At 43.4% G+C, this 20,940-nt stretch overlaps 1 protein-coding gene across 3 annotated transcripts; it reads left to right on the top strand.

Annotated features, from left to right (window-relative positions):
• Positions 1-306: 306 nt before the first annotated feature.
• LOC308572352 (malignant fibrous histiocytoma-amplified sequence 1 homolog) lies at positions 307-18,652 on the top strand. 3 transcript variants are annotated; one of them, XM_081168303.1, is made up of 11 exons: positions 307-545; positions 1,978-2,857; positions 3,751-4,042; positions 5,466-5,655; positions 7,109-7,299; positions 8,383-8,864; positions 11,639-11,796; positions 13,203-13,362; positions 15,940-16,010; positions 17,211-17,311; positions 18,140-18,652. In XM_081168303.1, the coding sequence occupies exons 1-11, from the start codon at positions 527-529 to the stop codon at positions 18,155-18,157; spliced, it is 2,562 nt and encodes an 853-aa protein (XP_081024429.1). In that variant the 5' UTR covers positions 307-526; the 3' UTR covers positions 18,158-18,652. The 3 variants fall into 3 exon arrangements, 2 of the variants coding, with proteins under 2 accessions (XP_081024429.1, XP_081024428.1); XM_081168302.1 differs by lacking the exon at positions 307-545 and having other exon boundaries at positions 1,779-2,857; XR_014001742.1 differs by lacking the exons at positions 307-545; positions 11,639-11,796; positions 17,211-17,311; positions 18,140-18,652 and having other exon boundaries at positions 559-2,857.
• The last annotated feature ends 2,288 nt before the right edge of the window (positions 18,653-20,940 follow it).

Genomic DNA, 20,940 nt, shown 5'->3' with positions numbered 1-20,940 from the left:
GAGCCCCCTCCCAACTATTCCTCTCTGCTACGCCCCACATGGCCTGCCCTGTGCTAGCCTGCTGCCCTCAGGAGCAACAGAGGAGGCTATCCTTTCAATGGTGTTGAAGTAAGATTTGACCACCTCCCCACTTGGCTTCAGAAACTTAAATGAGGGGTGTGCCATTTTGTCCTTTGCTACAGGCAGCAACATGTCTTGGGCCAGCCCTGCAAGAAAGGGCCATGGTCACACCTGCGAGTGTGAAGGAATATATATATATATATATATATATATATATATATATATATATATATACACACACCCCATTTCACTGGCAATCATATACTGGGGAAACGGCTGTGGTGATTTTAACTGTGTTGCGCCTTCAATTTTGCCCCACACAAAGTTTCACATCTTGCACAATTAATTGTGGGAAGAAGAAGGAGGTAAAGGCTTTTGAAAGAGAGAATTGAGGAAATGAAAGCAGATGGTTACGTCAGAAGGATATAGCCGTGGCTTGTGAATCAGGGAGCGGCAGGACAACAACATGGCCCAGCATGGATCTAGTGAGTACCTGCCTTTGATTCCTACTGATTGCTGCTGCTTGGAGTGGAGTAGAAAAACAATGGAAGGGGCAGTGCTGGAGGAGGGCTTGGTCAGGTGCTGGGTGCTGATGCTGGGCCTACCTGCCATTTGTTAGGATGAGAGAGAGAACTTGCCATCTTTAAAATAGTAATCCTGTGCCAAGAGACATATGTTCAGGTTTTGGCACAGGCTGTTCATAGAATCAGAACTTTCTCAGTCCTTCTCATTGCAACATTGACAGACAGAAGAGGCAAGATGTTTTAAAGCTGACCTTTTCAACTACGGCTGCTTAACTCCTCAGCTACGGGAGCTGCAGCAGTGAAAAGGCCAGAGGAAGCCCCCAACAGCACAGGCTGTTCCTGTCTCTTATGAGTCCCTTTTATTATGCTCTTTGTGTTCAATGCAGTGGATCTTTTTTTTCAAATAATGTGTTCAGAAGTAGGCCTGGTTAGAGGAACTGTATTGAAATGAGTATTAGAGGAACTGTATTGAAATGAGAGCTGGTGGTAGGGGGCATACTTATATTTTAAATCCTGCCTCATTTGTTGAGCTCTGTGAGAATGACTTCTGACTGAAAATACAAAAATGCACTGGGTGGTCTTGGACCAGTCAGCTTCTTTGTCTTAACCTACCTCACAGGGTTGTTGTGAGGATACAGTAGGGAGGAAGAAAACCATGTCTGCCACCTTGAGCTCCTCAGAGGAAAGGCAGGATATAAATAAAATAAATACATACATACAAACATAAAATAAAAGAGTGGGCTATGTAGGACCTTAAGCATACCACAAGTCCTACCCCATCCTGTCTCCAATTTCTCTTGCATTTACGTGCACATACAGTTACAGCAACCTGGTTATAATTTAACTACCCTCCTATACTCAGAACGAGGCAGCTAAACAGTAGAAAAAGGTTAATTCCAGATGAATTGATGTACGGTAAAATTCTCTGTATGTTTGTCAGAAATAATTCCGTCTCTAAACAATTAGGTTTTGTCCCTAGTAAAAGGGTTTAGCATTACATGGTTAAGAGCTGGAGCGTTAACATGTGTGTGTGCGGCATGAAATACCGTATTTTTCGCTCTATAAGACGCACCAGACCACAAGACGCACCTAGTTTTTGGAGGAGGAAAACAAGAAAAAATATATTCTGAATCTCAGAAGCCAGAACAGCAAGAGGGATCACTCCGCAGTGAAAGCAGCAATCCCTCTTGCTGTTCTGGCTTCTGGGATAGCTGTGCAGCCTGCATTCGCTCCATAAGATGCACACACATTTCCCCTTTTTAGGACAGAAAAAGTGAGTCTTATAGAGCAAAAAATACGGTAATTTCAGCAGTGTCTAGCAAGCTACTCACTTGGAAGCAATGGTCCTTTTTCTTGATGATAAATCCAGTATCTTGTGCCCTCTGTTCATCAGATCAAGGGCAAGAAGACTACCGCAATGAAGTGACACTTTCCAGACTTAGGCTCCGAGTGGTTCCACCTGAGGTCCTGCAAAATAATGGCATAGAAAGCTTGAATTTAGACCGGAACAAGCTGAAACAGCTCCCTGGGATTGCAAAACTTTGCAACCTGAAAAAGCTGGTTTTGTCTAAAAATGATATCATAGATTTTCCAGAGGAAATCAGGAGCTTGGTCCATCTGGAGAAGCTGGAACTCAATCAGAACCAAATCCGTGTTATCCCAGAGGGAGTCTTTTCCTGCCTTCCAAAGTTGAGACATCTTCGACTGAACAACAACCGCTTAGATAGGCTTCCCAAGGACCTGGCAGTCTGTTGCAGCAGCCTCCAGTACCTCAACCTGTCCAACAACTTGTTCCTAGCTATCCCTTTGGCGGTCTTGGAGCTGAAATGTTTGCAAGAGCTCTACCTGTATAACAACAAGCTGCGCCAGCTTCCCATGAAGATGTTCAAGGAGCTGCCTCTGAAGATGTTCAAGGTCAGCGGGAATCCTCTCCGGGAGCCTCCCTATGAGGTCTGTGCAGGAGGCCTCAGGCAGATCATCAGCTACTTCGACCAGCTGCAAAACAGCCGAGCGGAAGAGGACAGGCGAGTCAAGACCATGTTCCTGGGGATGTCCTTAGCAGGGAAGTCCACCATTTGCAAAAGCCTGAAGCAAGGGCAAATAGTTCGAATGTCGGAGGAAGAGCGGACCGTTGGGATTGAGATCAGCGAGTTCCAGATCCAAAGCTTCACTTTTCTCTTCTGGGACTTTGCTGGCCAATTGGAATACTATATGACTCACCACATGTTCATCACCCCACAGGCTCTGGTCATCTTGGTCATTAACTTTCAGCAGTAAGTGTCATCTTCCTTACCTTGTGAAGGGAGGGCAAAGGGGAGCGTGGCTTTTAAGTCCTGTTGGCACCAGCGGGGTCGATTTACATGTGTGCTTCACATTCCTGTTTATAAGTGAATGGGATTTAAATGTGTTGTCTTTGGCTAAATTTGTACTCCTGGGTATGAAGTTAGCTTTTTTTGTCAGCCAGAAACTCTATAATTGCAAGAGTTTTATCCCTGCTAGTACTGTATGCCCATCAGAGAGCAGTGAGCTAATGAAGTCTTAAATCTTATGCACACTTGGAAGTAAGCTCCACTGAACACTTTCAAGCAAACTTGCATAGGCTTGCACTGCATGCTAAAGCCTATTGCAGAGGCCTTAGTTAGACACTGAGGTGCACTACTCATCATTGCACCCCATCTAAATTAAAAAAGACAACAACAAAGCATGCTTTCCATTATTCAATGAGTGAAATCTTTTTTGCTTGGCCACCACCAATCAATTAATATTACTTTTATGGAAAATCATTATTACTCTCTTCTTATGGATATTTTCACAAGTGCCACAATTGCAAGCTAGGAAGAATATATTTTTCTCATAGCAGAGGCCACTTCTTAATATCTGTATTACGCTCCGGTCGCATCCACAACATGTATTTAAAGCATTTATCATTCCCTGAAAGAATACTGGGAGCTGTACTTTACCCACAGAGAACTACAATTCCCAGCACGCCTAACAAACCACAGTTCCCAGGACTCTCTGGTGGAAATCGTGTGCTTTAAGTGCATATTGTGAATGTGACCTCACTCTCTTTGTGAGCTACCAATATTAGAGAAACAAATTTGTTTACCCAAAGAATGTCAGGGCAGCGGGCTGAGTTTGTGAGTGATCTGGAACTTCCCTTTTTCAGGTATCAGCGGAGCGATGACTCCTTCAAGGAGCTTGTTGGATTTTGGATTAACAACCTCTTTATGCGAGTGCCCAATTCTGTGGTCCTTCCCGTTGGAACTCACATAGATGTTTGTTGTGAGCAGGAGGTTAAAGAAAAGAAAGAGGATATAATGAGCAAGATCCAGGACATGCTGGATGAGAGAAAGAGCACCTTAGCCCATCTCATTGCCAACCTGGAGGACAATGAGGAATCAGAGTTCTTTGTGGACCAGTGGAATAGGCTGAAGGAAATGGAGCAATGCACCCTTACGGTGAGGAAAATGTGGTGTATTTTGAATATTTAGGATGCCCTACATCAGGGGTGAGAAACCTGTGGCCCGTCAGATGTTGGACAGAACTCCCTGACCATCAGTTACAATGCCTGTGGCTTGACCTGAGTTAGGAGTCCAACAACATCTGGGAGGCCACAAGTTTCCAATCCCTGCATTACAGAATATGATGTGATGTAAACACCCAAGAGTGTGTTGGTTGGGAAAGAAAAATTAAGTAGATAAAAAGAGAATTCCCTGGATGCCAAGATTCAGGTTTGGGACAAGTACCCTTGGGTGAGCAGAGATTTAAAATCACAAAATATGTGTAAAATGTGTAAAAATAGACTGTTGGACCTTTAAAATATGTCCTTGTGAGTTCCAAAACTTCCCATTTCCCCATCATAGGGGGAAAAACATGTTTGGGAAGTTAAAAATAGTTTACTTACAAACTATTCAAAGGTCAGATTCATGTGCTTTTCCATACACCAGTCAGAACGCACAGGCAGTAACATGGCTCTCTTGTGCGTGGTGCCATCTGGCCCCCAATTTGTCAACTCCTTAGTCAAAAGTAGGATGTGAACAAGCAGCATCTTTATTGGTGGGGGGGGGGGTATATAGACATTTTGGAGGCTGGGACATTGAACCTTAAGAACAAAAGAAGTTGCCTAGAGCAGACCAAAAGTCCATTCATTCCAGGGGTGGGAACCTCTGATCTGGGGGCCAAATATGTCCCACAAGGTCACCCTCAGTGGCCCTTGAGACTAATGCTGCAGGCCATTGAGACCCGCCCTAAGCACACGCCCCTTTTGCCAGCCCACACCACTCACTGGCCTTACTTTTACACCTTCCACGAGTGCTTCGGCCCAGCTGGAATGTGTCCTTGAACTTTGATAATGTCTCTCACTTGCCTGAATGCAGGGCCGAGAGCAGTGTGTGAGTGAATTACAAGATATCCTGCTGTACAAAGGTAAAATTTATATGAGTTGATCCACCCCGTTTTTCCTCTGGCCGTGCCCAGCGACCTGCTTCCAGTAGTGGCTAGCCTTGTGCCTGTGGGCACCCACAAGTGGAACCTGAAGTTATTGTTCCCCAGCAGTTGATTCTTTGAGGCATAAATCTTCAGATCTGGGAGGATGCAGCCAACCACCACTGACAGATGACTTCTTTCACTTATGAATAAGATACTTCCTTTCATCTGTTCTGAATCTCATGTCCATCTAGAGATTTAGTTTGATTGTAGGAATCTCAAGTTCTATGACGCGAGCAAAACCCCTGGCCACCAGCATGCATAAACCATGGACTGCCCACCAGAATAACAAGATGCCAATCTGAGTCTTCGGTCGTTTGCATCTATTGCTTGCTTGTAAACTGTTTGGAGTTTTGGTTTGTTTGTTTGTGGCAGCTGTATATTTTTTTGCCCCAGGTTTTGGACCTTGTTCCCGTCAATTGCATGGATTATGAGGACATCAAAACACTCGAAGGCACAATTCTGAAGCACGTCAAGAATGAAGCTGTCTTCCCGAATGTCATCCAAGTGCTGCCCCCTATCTACAAGCAAGTAGAAGCTGCAATTGTGAATATTGTGCAAAAAAATGAAGAGTTGGCAGAGCATGGCAAGTAACTGTTATGAATGGGCATTTTGCGCCTCCCCTCTCTTCCCCCTCTTAAATGCAAGATCCTAGCCCTTGAATAGGTGAAGTCATGATGCAGAACAGGGTCCTTCTGAACATTTGGGAAGAGATGTTGCTTGGGGTAGTATATCTGCTTTCGTTGCATGTGGAAGGTTCCCAGTTCATTCCCCAGCATCTCTTGGGAAAGACTCCCTTGCCTTGAAACCCTGGAGATCGTCAGCATAGATGAAAACTGAGCAAGATGCACCAATAGTCAGACTCAGTAGATGGCAGTTTTCTATGTACAGAGTGTATTTTGCTGAAATACACAGCCACCATCACAGCCTCCTCATAAACACTTGCAATAAGGGTGATGGCCTCTAGATTGCTTGGGGGAGAACCAAAGTCTCTGAGGCAGTCTCTCAGACAGCTGTCCCTCAGGACAATAGCAGGAGGCTGATACTGGCTTCTCTTCTGTGGTCAATTTGCTTATTTTTATAGTCCACCCAGCCTGAAAAGTTGGGCAGGCCCCTGTTTTAAACATAATAAAAATCCAGTAAAAGCATAAAAATCCAATTAAAGCATAATAACATTTGAACCAAGCATAAAGCATATAAAACAAAACAAAATGATCACTGGTTGATGGCCTGATCCTCTTCTGCAGCAAGACCACAGAGAAAACTCCCCAAACATTCAAATTTAAAACTATGGGAACATTTTCACATTCCCAGATCTACAATGAATTCCAAAATAGTTGTTAACCACCTGGAGGAGCCAGCTTAAGTAAGGATGTGATTCTTCATTAGCACTGACCTCTTTAGTATTTACTGTCCTCCTCTAGTTCTGCTCCAACAGCAGAACTACAGCATTTCAATCACTTATAGACAGGGATGGGGAATACTTTCAGATCACATCTAGAGGTGAACCTTACCTACCATATTTTTTGCTCTATAAGACTCACTTTTTCCCTCCTAAAAAGTAAGGGGAAAGGGAAATGTGTGTTCGTCTTATGGAGCGAATGCAGGCTGCGCAGCTATCCCAGAAGCCAGAACAGCAAGAGGGATTGCTGCTTTCACTGCGCAGCGATCCCTCTTGCTGTTCTGGCTTCTGAGATTCAGAATATTTGTTTTCTTGTTTTCCTCCTCCAAAAAGTAGGTGCATCTTGTGGTCTGGTGCGTCTTATAGAGCGAAAAATACGGTAATTCACACTTTGTGAAACAATACACAAACTGAAAGACAGTTCTTCAAAATTTATAAATAAATAGCCAAGTCATGTGGAAACGTGGATAAATGGGTTTAGGGGTGGAAATATGAGAAACGGAGATAATCCAAATTTGACAAATCCATCCATCCCATTCTACGGACAGGCTGATCCCAAACCTGCTTACTCAAAGTATTTCGTTCTGTGGATCCCTTGCAGTCACTAGAAACAAGTCTTCTTCTAATGGTCCTTTAGGTATGATGGATCTGAGTTTGTTACACAGAGAGCTTTCCTGTCAGTATCACCTGACCCACCTTGATGTAGAACTTCTGCGGGATATCCTGAGATACCTTCACCGCATTGGGCTAATCGTGTGGTACGAAGAGGTCAAGCAGCTGGAGAGCACGGTGTTTCTATGCCCGGACATTCTCATAACCATCTTCAAAGTGAGTGCCAGGTGTCCTTGGCTGCTTCCACACCAGATCTCTTTATGCTGTAGAAACATTGATTCTCTGAAGTTAGCTAGAAGGGGAATGAAAATGGAGGTGCCACACAAGCGTGTAGCATTTATTTATTTACCATGTCACAGCAGAAAGTTTTCTAGGAGATCAACAGACAACATCCTTTAGAGTGCCAAGGCTCAGCCTGAGGTTGCCAACTGCTTTACAGACGGATGTTCTGTGCCTTTTATTTATACACTACTATAAAATCTAGTAGGTAGGAATTGGCTAGATGGGTCCAGGGAGTGGTTAATGCCTCATTACAGGAGGGAGTTATGCCCACCATCTTGTTGTCCCCACCAACCACGTCTAGTTTGAACCTGATCGAGGAAATCAGTAATGCATCTTCACCACGCCTGATCCCTTGCATTCCAAAGGCAGGCACGTCCTTCAGATCAGCATGTTCACACTGCAAGCTGTAGAGGCGAATGCAAGACTTTTATGACCTTCTGAGTTGTGTTCTAGCACAAAATGGGGATTTCAGGTAATTACTGTCTAAATGAGACCACTTGCTCCAAAAGGGTTTATTTTGGAAAGATAGCAAAGGATGGACTATAGGGACAGTCTGTGCCCCCCATGCCCCCCCTTGCCATCTTTGAAACACTGCATCAGCGTCGGCATTGCATCTCACAATAGGATTGCAGATAATACAGCGGGATGGACTAGCCAGGCATGTGTGTTGATTCACCTGTGCGTATCAGCTACTGAGAGAGACCAGTTCTGAATTCCCGCCTGCCAACCACATCTTTGCTGGAAGCCATTTTATTTCAATGACTCCTAATAGCTGCAGCATATGCTAAAAGGGTTAGGCAGGCTTCCCCAACTTGGTGCTTTCAAATATTTTTAACTACAACTCCCATCATCGCTGTCTACTTATCATGCTGGCTTGGGCTGATGGGAGTTGTGGTCCAAAACATCTGAAGAATGTATTTGCTACCCCTGATCTAGGGAAAGTGTGAGCCTTACCTGTCGTGTATTTAAGACTTAATTTTTCTATGCCTTTTTTTTAAAATGCTTCTGTTCTTCCAGACTCTTGTCCGGTATGGCCTGACACAGCAGCTGGAGAGCATTGCTGTGGACATCTTGATAGCAGAACATGCCACCATTCGAGACCGGGCCAACTGGGTGTGGGCATTCAAGTCAAAGGCCATGTTGTGCCAGAAGGCCATGCGAGCTTTGCTCAAACACCAGCTCTACCTGGACGGCATGAGAGACGTCTTTGAGGAAATGGTGGGCAGCAGATCTCAGAAGGGGAAGCTCTTTAGCCTGCTGGAGCACTTTGAGATCTGTCTGGAGGTCAGAAATACAGAGGGGCTCAATCCAAGAGCCCGAGTGTTTGTGCCTGGATTGCCATGGGAAGCCGCACAAGGCCATGAGGAAACTCACTACTTATTTCCCACTTATCTCAACCAGAGTGAGGAGGTTTCCAAAATGTGGGGAGGAGACCACAAAGAAGACCTTCATATCCGTGTCTACTTTTCCCCAGAGATCCCAGAGGGCTTCTTCAAAAGGTAGGAAAAAAGGTGCCAGAAATTACCAAGAACACCTCCCTCTTAGAATGGCAATTGTGCTCACCTGAGAGGGGCTGGAACTGAGTTCTGGTGAGTTCCAGCTGAAAAAAAAGCTCTGTTGTTTTTTTTTTTTTAAATGATATTTGTTGAGAATTTAAAATTACAGAGGGGGAAAAAAGGAAAAAAGATAGACAAAAACAGGAATTAAACAATACAAATCAATAAAAAGAAAAAGAAAAAAAGAAAAAACAAAACACACAGTCCATCAAAACCAAAAACAAAAGCAAACAAAAAATTTAAAAACAAATCCAATATTCCCAAATCTTTATCTTTCGTTAGCTTGTTTCCTCGACCTCCTCACACCTCCCTTTTTTGTATTCTAGTTATTAATTATCTCAGCAAATCCTTTCCATGTTTCACTATATTCTGTCATTAAATTACCTTAATTTATTTTAACTTTATCTTACCAAAAAAAGCCCTAAAGCTTAAAACTTAAAACTTATTTATACATAATTCCTTATAGCATTTCTACTAAAGCCAAATAGTTTCATTCCAACATTTTTTCTAACTCATTAATTTTACAATAATTCTCTAAATGAATTTTTAAACTTTCTTCCAATCTTCATCCATCGTCTCTTCTTCCTGGTCTCGGGTTTTGTCAGTCCTTTCTATCCCTTCCATCTAGTCCATCAACCTGGTGACCTTCTATCCGAGGCTCTTAAGTCTTTTCCATGTCCCTTCTGCAGGTCTTCTTCATGTTTATACCTGCACTTTACTTTGTCTTCTGCTGATCTTATTCTTAATTTCCTTCCTTTCTCACTGAGGGGTAGATCTCGGGGAGACTCCAACTTGACAATATATTTATCCCTTCTCGACAGGTCAGCCCATTCTCCATAGTCAGCACTGAAATCCAAAAGATATTTGAAGGCATTTTTCAAGGTCCCTCCAAGGTTAAGGGCCCCCACAACTCCAAACTCCCCCTGGCCCAAAACCAGATCCCAAAAGTCAGAACATCCCTGCATAGGGGGATCTATCCAACTTCCCATCTCCAAACCAAACAGTACGCCATCTCTCCAAATCTGATTTTCTCCAGGTTCAGGCGTCAAAAACAACAACTTATGTTCCTGCAAGGCCGTGGCTCTCTCCATTTCTATTACTTAAGGTTCAGCAACAACCTCCTCCTTTGTCTTCTGCACAACTTGCCCTGTCAAAGCAAATTCCTGGGTTGGTTCCTGAGTGGTTTCTATATAGGTATTCACTGTTTGTCCAAAATTGTTAACTGCAACAGTCATCAAATCCATCTTTTCATGTAGCTGTTCCAATAAAGCGCTTGTCTTGCAAAAAGCAAGCACTAAGGCTTCTTCTGGGCACATTATTGTTCAAGGTCAATGTCTGATTCTCACGATCTTTAATCTCTACAGCTGTAGAATTCCCCAGATCGACTCCAGCAACAGTTTCACAAGCTCCCTCTAGAGGAAACAATTTCTGTTTGTATCTGTCTTTTTGAAAGCTGATCCAGCAACAAAATTACTTTCGTTTTTCAGATATTTTGTTCCTTTTAAATGCAAAAGGAAACATTGGAATCAATATGTTTCTCTTTTTTAACTATCTGTCAAGAAACGTTTTATTCACAGTCAATGAACTTCCCCAAAGCGTCTGTCTCTGACACCCCGTTCCCAGGTTCAAGACGGTGGAAATTTATCTTTCTTTACTCTCTCTCCTGCAGGTTTAAACAATCTTAAGATTTCCCCCCTCTTCTCCTGCTTCCAAGGGGGGGGGGGTTTGGTAGTTTTAGCTGATGGAAATTTAGTCCTTTACAAACGACTTTCCAGACTTTAGCTTGCAATGTCTTTGCTTCAATCTATTTACAAAAGCGGAAGGCAGACTTCCTGTTTAGACCTTCCCGCTTTGGTGCCAAATTAAGATGTTTCATAGTCCAATTTTCCGTTCTACTCACGGGTAGTTGTTTAAAGTCCAATTGTACACAGGAAAAAGTCAGCGCTCTCCGGCAACAGCAATGTGGCCTCACTCCGTGAAAAGAGCAGTCGATTCGAAGCACCGCGCCGCTTACCCCACGTTGCTCCGGATCCCCGAAACCGGGTTTCCCCACAAGTAGGGGAGGTGCAAAAGGTGCCAGCTGAATCCCACGTCCACAGGCTTCTCCCGCCTGTGGTTTCTGGTGGGTCTCCGCCTTGCCGTGGCGGTCCAGACCCTAATTTCCACGAAGCGGATTCCTCCCGGTCAGAGGAAATTCGCCATTGCCAGAGGCGCTAACCCGGAAGTCTCCCCCCCCCCCCAAAAAGCTCTGGTTAAACAGACTGCTGATTGCATAGAGGTCATATGACGTGATGGCCCAGCTTGTGACCAATTTCTGCTGTTTGCAATCTCCTTTGAATTTGGGCCGCAGTCATGAAAATTTGCTGATTTGCATAACCTGGGGCAGCCACAAACATACATTTCCCACAGAAATTATCAAGCAAAAATTGCACTACAGCAAAATTTTGGTATTTTGTGTGTCTTTTGATCAGTTTGTATTTTTTAAGTAAAGTTTAATTTAAAAAGTTACATTTAGTTAAGTTTTAGTTTCTTTTGTTTGATAAATTAAACCAATATCATTTACAACCAAGAATGAGTCTATCTATCTATCTATCTATCTATCTATCTATCTATCTATCTAGCTATTCATATATTCCCTGGCTGCACACCCAAGGAAATACGTTGTGCACATGCATGATGGGATCTGAAGGCATTGGCTGTTGTTTCTCTCTTTCCAGGCTCATGGTTAAAGCTTGCTCTTTCTTCTCAACCCACTGGGTTGCAAAAGCGATATGCCTGCTCATCTGCAGTGGCAAACCTTTACTGATCAAAGCGAACAACCAGAAAGGATATAGCTACATTGAACTCAGGTGCAGAAAACCAGCTGAGAGGGCAGGTACCACAGAAGGACAAACTTTGACTCACTTTGTTGGATGTTAGAAATGATCTCCTTCCTTTGACTTTCACCTGAAAAGCCAGCATTATCATATATCAAGCACAAAGCTTTTATGAGAAATTGGAGCAGATAGGATCATGCTTGGTTTAGGGCGTTAATCTGAAGCTTGATTTGATGTGCCAACACAGACCCGATGGTGGCAGCACCAAACTCAGGCACAAACAGCAGAAAACTTTTGCGTAGGTTAAATTTGGCAGTTTCAGAGGCATGTAGTGTTATCCTGAGTTGTAGGTAGATTTATACATGATTGGGGGAGTGATTTGTAAACAATGAGGTCAGGGGGGAAGGGAAATGTGGAAAAGCACAGATGAAGATAAAAACCTTACTAACAGTGGCAGCAGTTGATAACATAAACATCCTAACATTGGTGAGCCGACATGTAGTGTGATTAAAAATTGTGCCAATTCAACCCCACAAGTGATAATAATGAACTTTTAAATGTAATTCAGTGGAAAGCTTTCATGAACCACGTGCCCTGAAATTTGGGGTCCCCTCCAAACCAGTGCCAAGCTTTTGCACCACAAACCCTGCATTTTGCACCAGTGTGGAGTGAATCAGACAATGTTGGATGTTAACTGGGAACCATGGTATGCTGTATCAATTCTTCAGTTTGGAGAGTGGTACAAAACGTGGGGTATTTTTAGTGCAAAACGAGTGCAAAACTTTGGGACTTGTTTGGTTTCAGTTCTATTCACTTGTGGATTAAATAAGGATAATGGGTTATTTGATGATGTGTTGATTAGCTGAGGGAAGACCCACACCATACATTTAAAGTACACCCAACACACCTTTTAAAGCACATAACTTTCTCCAGAGAATCCTGGGAATGGTAGTTTGCAAAGGATACTGGGAATTGTAGATCTGTGGGGAGAAACTAGAGTCCCCAGGATTCTTTGGGGAAACCACGTGGTTTAAATGTGGGTTGAATGCACTTTATATGTGTGCTGTGGCTCTGCCCTTGCTGATGCCAGGATGCTTGTGTTAACCACATTTTTGGTGAACAGTCACTGTTAATAAGGAATTATGTCTGCAGTTTTCTGCATTTCTTCCCTTCTGATCTCACTGTTTACAGTTTCCTCCCCAATGATGTACAAATACGCCTGCAAGTTGGGGTAACATTTAGTGCATCTGATGAAGTGGACTGTAGTCTATGAAAGCTAGATTTGCTGCCTTTAGGGTACTACAGGAGGCTTTGTTGTTTTCGGTAATTTATTTATTTATTGCTGATAAATTGTTTTGCCAACAACTTCTGTTGGCTAAAAAGATGCATCTGTCGACATTTCCCTTTAGCCAACTATCTAGACAGAAAATCCCACTTAGTTCCGTTTCTCTGTTGTCTTTCAAAGGATTCCAGTTAGTGTGGGACTTTGTGATGACAATAATCTCCATCAGCAATAAACTCTTGGAGGAGTGGCCTGGTCTCCATCTTTGTGTGAAGACACCTTGTCGGACAGCTGGCTGCCCTGCAGAATTTGTCTGGCCAGATGTGGATGACAAAAGCACAGTGTAAGTATCTCACCCCTCTGCTCCCCTGCCCTGAGAGCATGAAGTTTCCTAACTTTTCAGCAGTAAAAACAGCAAATTCCATCTTCAGTGATGAAGGCTTCTGGAGAATTTGAAATCTTGCACACTGTTTAGCAACATTTTGGTTAGCCTAATAAAGGTAATGCCTTAATATGGATTTTGACTTTTTTCTTATAGGCCAACACAGGTACCTTTTGTTATTTGCATAATGTTTAAGTTACAACTACAGTAGCTTTGGCCATACCCTGAGAACACATAGTGTATTTCAAACAAAGCCCTGATGTTGGCCCAGAGGCAAAGCGCTCTGAATTCAAAGCAACTAGGGGGATGGCTCTGTACCCATCAAAGTCAATTTAAAAACTTTCATATATTTCCAATGGGCCATTTTGTGCTCCAATGCTCCACCATATTCCACTAGTGATACCAAGAAACAAATTAACTGTCCATCTTTCTTACCACCTCTTATTTGATGTGTGATGTGTTGTGTTTTGATTTTTTCTTTTCCTTTAGGCTTCACATTCTTCTAGCTAGACCTCAGGGGGCTAATTTGCACAATATATAAATCAGACAAGTTATCTATCAAGCTTTTCTTTCTCCCACAAAGAGACCATAGGCAACACATAACAAGTTAAGTTCTCTCATTTCAAATACTTCTTTATGTTCACAACAACCCTGTGAGATAGGCCAGGCAAGTTCTTTTTTACTGTTGTTCTTTCAGTTCGCATGCCTCTTTTCCACATAAGTATGTCTAAATCCATTCATACCACACAAGAGCAAAGGGGGAGGGGAAGGAAGAACACATAATTACAACAGTCTTAATACCAATTCATTTCAAAACATGCCAAGCTAAATAAACATAAAAATATTGCTATAATATTTTAAATTCCTGATAAAATAGGCAATATTGACTATTAAAAAAAAGTCATCAATAGATGATGCTTAAAATATCTAAGGCAGGGGTCAGCAAACTTTTTCAGCAGGGGGCTGGTCCACTGTCCCTCCAACCTTGTGGGGGGATGGACTATATTTTGAAAAAAAATAATGAACGAATTCCTATGCCCCACAAATAACCCAGAGATGCATTTTCAATAAAAGCACACATTCTACTCATGTAAAAACACGCTGATTCCTGGACCATCCATGAGCCAGATTTAGAAGGCAATTGGGCCAGATCCAGCCCCTGGGCCTTAGTTTGCCTACCCATGATCTAAGGCATATGTAAAATATAAACATTTATGTTTGAAAATATTTAAACCAGATAGGCTAAAACTCTCAGGTGCTGTCAGGTTTTTATGAATAGTGTAACCAGCAGCAAGTTTCTCAAAGCTGTCAAGTTCCAGAAATAGCAGCCAGCCTCCTTTGAGCCAGCCACAAACATTCTCACATAGGCCATTCTCTCCTTCCCCTATTCTGATGTTCCCCTATTCTGATGTCCAACAGAGATGGGGGAAGTGCAGCATTGATGTTCCTCCTTCTTTCTGCTCTGGGTGTCCACACCCAAACAAACGTTCATGCAGCCTTCATGCACAAAGCAGCATAGGTCAGTTTGCCCAGAACACCCCATCACACCTGGAAGGTGAGGCAGCTCTCCAAAGCTTCTCCTGCCTCTGGGCCTAGAGCCCAGCATCCCAAGATCCACAGATAAGCAGAACAGCAAAGCAAACCAATTAGCACACAGTCGTACCTTGGTTCTCAAACGCCCTGGAACTCGTACATTTTGGCTCCCGGTCAAAAACCAGAAGTGAGTGTTCCGGGTTTCTGAACGTTCTTTTGGAAGCCGAACATCCGACGGTGCTTCCATGGCTTCCGATTGGCTGCAGGAGCTTCCTGCAGCCAATCAGAAGCCGTGCTTTGGACGTCGGAACATTTCGGAAGTTGAACAGAATGGATTCCGTTCGACTTCCGAGGTACGACTGTACATCAAAGGAAGGGAGTACAAATATATATGAGCTCATTTTTGCAACAACCACCAATTAGTCTGGGGTTACCTTGACTACCAAGATGGTATTTGCAAGCCTTTTGGAACATTTCTACTTTAGTTCAACACAAATGGGCAGATTTCGCCAGTCAGACCAATCATTGTGTACTCCCCCCCCCCCAAGAGCTTAGCAGTGGTTTGGTGAGATTTGAATAGGCTTTTGTATGTCCAGCATTCTAGGATTGTTTTACTCAGAATCGGCACATTTGAATTAATGTACCTAAGTTATGTGCATAAATTTCAGGGGGTGTACTCTTGAGTATGGCCAATGTGGGAATACAACCCCTAGTCCAGCATTTATCTGATCTGGAGGGTCATAGATACCACGTCCCTGCCTTAGGCTGTGTACAAACTATACCCCTAAAGCCCATTCTTTCACCAAAGGAATTCTGGGCACTGGCAATTCCCAGCAGCCCTTAACAAACCAGAATTATTTTCGGGGGGGGGGGTGCACTTCAAATGTGCTGTAGTGTGTACACAGCCTTTGTGTCGCCATCCTTCAAGCTGAAGTTACCAAAAATAAATATTTTGATTGCAAAATCTGTTTACTGTTGCCTTGGTACTCCTTCCCTTCTCCAAAGGACCAAAGAAGAAATCAAAACATGTGGAACTTGTGCCTTTCGATTTGAAACTGAGCTGCTGTTACCAAAAGGTGAGACCGGAGATTTCATTCAGCTGTAGACACATTTAAACTTGGCTGGTGTGGGGCAGGAGCTGAGGAGAGACTGTCAAGTACAGTCGTACCTCGGTTGTCGAACACCTTGCGACTCAAACGTTTTGGCTCCTGAATGCCGCAAACCTGGAAGTAAGTGTTCCGGTTTGCAAACTTTTTTTGGAAGCTGAACATCCGATGCTGCTTCTGTAGTTTCTGATTGAGTGCAGGAAACTGCTGCAGCCAATTGGAAGCCACACCTTGGGTTTTAAAAGTCAAACGGACTTCCGGAACGGATTCTGTTCAAGAACCAAGGTATGATTGTATTGCCCTCTAAAGTGCACCTGTTGCTTCTTCTGTTTCGTTTTGTGAATGTGTTGGAGGGCGATATAGACAACAACTAATAGTTAAGTGATTGATTTCAGTGGGTTTAACCACATTTACGTCTTCACTGGATTGTGGCCAAAACAGGAGCTACTGTAATTGCTGATATTATAGTATCATGCTAGTAGGGGTGTTTTGAATCAGAAGATCTTGCCAAAGTACAGCAAGGAGGTGATTGGTGGGAGCTTTCCATCTCTTGACTCATGTCCATAGCCCAGTGCATAGGAGCCAACTGCTAGGCACTGCGGTCCCTTCGGGACCCCCCCCCATAAAATATTTGAGGGGACTGCCCCTCTCCCAAGTTGATGGGCATGGTGTGTGTGTGTGTGCGTGCACACAGTGTCATGTGATCGATTATTTGGGTAGGGGTTTACCTGGTCCCCCTCCCCAATATTTTATTCAAGTTGGCACCGCTGGCCTAGTGTGTCCTTGCTCCCCTCCCCTCAGGCCTTCATAATTTCCATTACGGCTATCATTTTAGCATACTGCCCAGAGTTTGTGCTTTGGCTGCCTCCTCTACTTTCTCAAAGCATCATAAAACACAGTGCTTTTTTAGTTAAAAAGAATGAAAGAAAGGAAAAGGTTCTGGCACTCTTCTATCGATAAAAATACTGTGGGGTGTCAGCAAAAATTGGCTGCCATGGGCAGCATAAAAAAGAAAGAAGTACTGGTGTGTGATTATCAGTGAGTACCACAAAAAAACCCCACTGGAAATATGAAATAGTAATGCAAAACTAAGAGCATGAGGGGGGGAAATAGGCACCCAGTCAGTAGTTGCATTTACTAGCTGGATAACTAACCATGTTATTGTTTTAGTCCCAAGTGAACGGAGCATTGCCCAGGCCCCTGCACAGTATTATGTCACCAGCTATGGCAACGCCACCTTTGGATCCAGCACTGTCCATGTGGAAAGTCAGGTATGCATGTATGTGTGGGCTGCTGTTTACTGTGATTTGTTCTTGGGGATTTATACTTTTGTCTAGGCGGTCTTGATGAGTCCTGTTGGAGTGTACCATATAGCTTTAAAAGGTGCATTATTATCTTCAGCACTTTCTCCCCAAAAGTGCTGGAGTGTTTCCCCAAAATTTCCTATGCCAATTAGGGAAATTCAGACTGCAATTCCCTAGAGCAGGGTAACCAATACAGTGCCCACCAGAGAGGTCTGGATGCCAACTCCCACCAGCACCAGGCAGCAAGGCCACTTACCAGAGATTATGGGAGCTGTAGTCCAACACAGCTGGAGGGCACCATGTTGGTTCCTCCTCCTAGAGAGTGATCAAATATAGCATGTTTGACTTATTATTAGCACAGCTTAAAAAACCCCCCCTGCAAATCTCACCCAATATTTATTTGCAATTTGCAATAATGAAAGAGAAATCTTGACAGTACTAATATGGAGAGAAAATCCCTCTAAGGACTCTAGTGCTATGGTTGGAGATTACCCCTCTGCTTGCTCTACACTCAAAGGCAGACCCCTGTTCTACTCACAGAAGTACAATTCCCTAGTAAAACGGATTGATTGGGAAACTGCAAGCTCTTGGAGAGGGATAGGGGTTGCCTAACAACCCCTCAGCACCCATGACTGGTTTAAAGAGGTACCACGGTGCTTTAAATGCATGGTGTGAAGGGACCCAGAGTGTCCTTGCATAAAATATTATTTATTCTGACACGTTTTAAATTAAGTTGTCTTCTTTTAACAAAATGGCCACTTCTGTAACTTTATCCCATTACCTGTTTTGTTGCAGAATATCCTGGACAAATGACAAGAGCCATGCAAGAAAAACTGCCAGCAACATTTGCAGAGATTTTCAGAGACACATTTGGTCCATGTGGCACCTTAGAAACGCTTCATTCTAAACTGACTGTTTGACCACCATAGGTTGAAAATGCAACGCAAATTCCATGGTAGAATGCCAATTTATTTAAAGATATATGTGAACAGAAGTACAAGTATGCAATTTAATAAACTTCTACCATAAGTTACAGAACAATTTGCAGGGATTCTTCAGCATGATTCATCATTCACTTTAAGTCGATTATATGCAATTAAAAAAAATCATTTTATTTGTTTCATAACATTTATACACCACGTGTTTGTAAAAAACACCTCCGAGTTAAAAATTTTTAAAATCCACTGCAGCTTTCTAAGCAGCTAGGTTAAGTTTGTCTACACAACAATGTTTTTAGCAAGTGCCACAAGGAATACAGTGCTTGGTATCAACAGGCAGGGAGAACCCAAAGTGCTCATAGAGACCCCCCACAAAAAAATATTAACACTAGGGAATGCAATTATAGTAACAATAGAACTTTCAGATACACTATTACTGTAACAGGAAAGTTAAGGCGTGTCAGAAGCACATTAGCTGGAGTGTTTGAGCTGCCCATTCTCAAGGGATCTGGACAGGTAGCAAGACAAAAAGTACACTCTATTCAATACCTGCATCTTGTGTAGTTTCACAAGAGTTAATGGAGTAATGCTGGTGCCTCTTTGCTCGAGAAATAAGTCCTCTGATTCAGCACTGCGTACAGTACATTTGAAATGTTATTCTGATTACTTTATTATGCTGTCTCTTACTGTGCCCTGCAAAATGTCTTCTTAATGATGTACACTTTCCTGGGATCTTTTGATAAAGGGCAATATATAAATAATAAAAATAATAAATAAATAATGTCATATAAAGAGGGCCAGAAACAAACTCTCCTACACCTCCCCTATAAAAAACAACCATAAACACATATTGAATTTTCAAGCTTTTAGATTTTTGTTTTGTGGGGAATTTTGTTGTACAGAGAAAATAGTTATAACATAACTGTTATAACATAACTGCCACAGGGAGGTGGCAGAGGCTTCATTCCACATCTTATTAGTATCCTCCCTCCCTTCATTCACTGTAGGCAACCAAGTGCTCTGCTTATGGCTGGCTCCGCTCTTAGTTTTGTCACTTCAAGGGCTGTGAATTTTACGAGCGGTTTTTGTGCTATGATTTGGATAGAGTTTTCATATTCAACTTCTGCCTGCAGCCCACTTCCAAAATTGAGAAGCCCTCTACAGTCCCTTTAATTTCACTTGCCCACATAAGTGGCCAGTGATAGGATCCTGCTTGCTAGTTGTGGGCAATGTTCAACACGGATTCTGTAAGTGCAGGGGCGTCTTACCCAGAGGCGCTAGGGGGCAGGGCACCCAGGTGCTGGGCTCTCAGGGGCGCTAAGGCGAGAGTCTGGGGCCTGAGAGTTGAGTCCGAGGAAGAGCCTGCCCGTTGGTTGGAGCGCCATGATGGGCTCTGCATCGCAAGTTCAGGGGTGACTGAGCCAGTGAGATGCTGAGGCGGCCGGCCAGCTCCACCCTCCTGTGTACCTCTGGCTGGTGATGAGACTGCCTCCCCCCCTTAGCCTGAAGAGATCCTCTCTGGGCTCTGGGGTGGGTCTTCTGAGGGAAGTGTGCTCCGACACTTTTTTCCTGGGGAAAAAGCTCTGCTGGTGGCCTATTATCAAAAGGGCTTTTTGTGCACACACTATGGTCAGGCTGAATGTTAACAGATGACGTCTTGAGACCATCTACCAACAAGGCGGCCTGACTACAAAATTTTGGCCAGAGCAAAAGGCTAAATTTATATTTTCCACTCCTTGAGCATCTTAAGACACATCCATGCAAGAGCTCTCTAACTCCTAAAGCAGGAGGCACAGGAGTTGTTAACCCCAAAACTGCAGAGATATTTAAATAAGAATCCCTTCATAAGAACATTACTCCCAAATCATATCAAAAGGGAAGAGCAGGTCTTGATTTCACCCATCAAGAACTGCTGCTACACACTTCCTCTAAACTGGAAGTGAGCGAAGAGTCTGTGGGACATCCTTCTCCAGATAAAAACAACTGTGCGGAAGCCCCCCTGGGAGCTATTCAAATGAAGGCAGTTTAAACTAATATAGCAAGGTAAGTTTTCTGTCATCAGCAAGACCTGCCTTGGCTCCCAAGCCCCTCATAGAAGAGTTACACTGCCAGAGCTGAGAACACCAGTTCAAACCAATGCACATTTGTTGCACAGCTATGTCTTACACAGCTGCCCATGACTAGGCTTGCAACCCTCACAATCTTAACTATTTGAGATAAAACTGCCCAGCTGAAGACACACCCACTTCCTTTGTGGACACAAACGTAACAGGAGGAGCTGCTTTGCCCCTCGAGATGTGCAGTTGGCTAGACAGACAGAGGTCATCATCCCACATCAAAGAACTGCTTTGTATAAATAACAGTGGGCACTTCAGGATGCCTCGTAGTGTCACAACCAGTGCTGGCATGCACCTCTCTGAGCCTGTATCTCACCAAGACTGCAGGAGATTCACTTCTCAAATGACACTGCTACCCCATAGAGCCAGGGGTTCCATATCTTTTGGGGCCCTTGGGGCACATATGGAAAGCTAAGAACCTGTCATGGGCACCACAAAATTTCTATACTACAAAAGGAAAATTGGAGATGCTCAGAACCTTCTTCCCACCTCAAAAATAGGCAAAGCACCAAAGAGTTTCTCCTACACAAATAGTAAAAAC

This window comes from Podarcis bocagei (assembly GCF_964188305.1).
Source record: "Podarcis bocagei genome assembly, chromosome: 1".
NCBI lineage: Eukaryota > Metazoa > Chordata > Lepidosauria > Squamata > Lacertidae > Podarcis > Podarcis bocagei.
The sequence above is the reverse complement of the archived record's forward strand: the minus strand, read 5'-3'. Positions and strand labels throughout refer to the sequence as shown.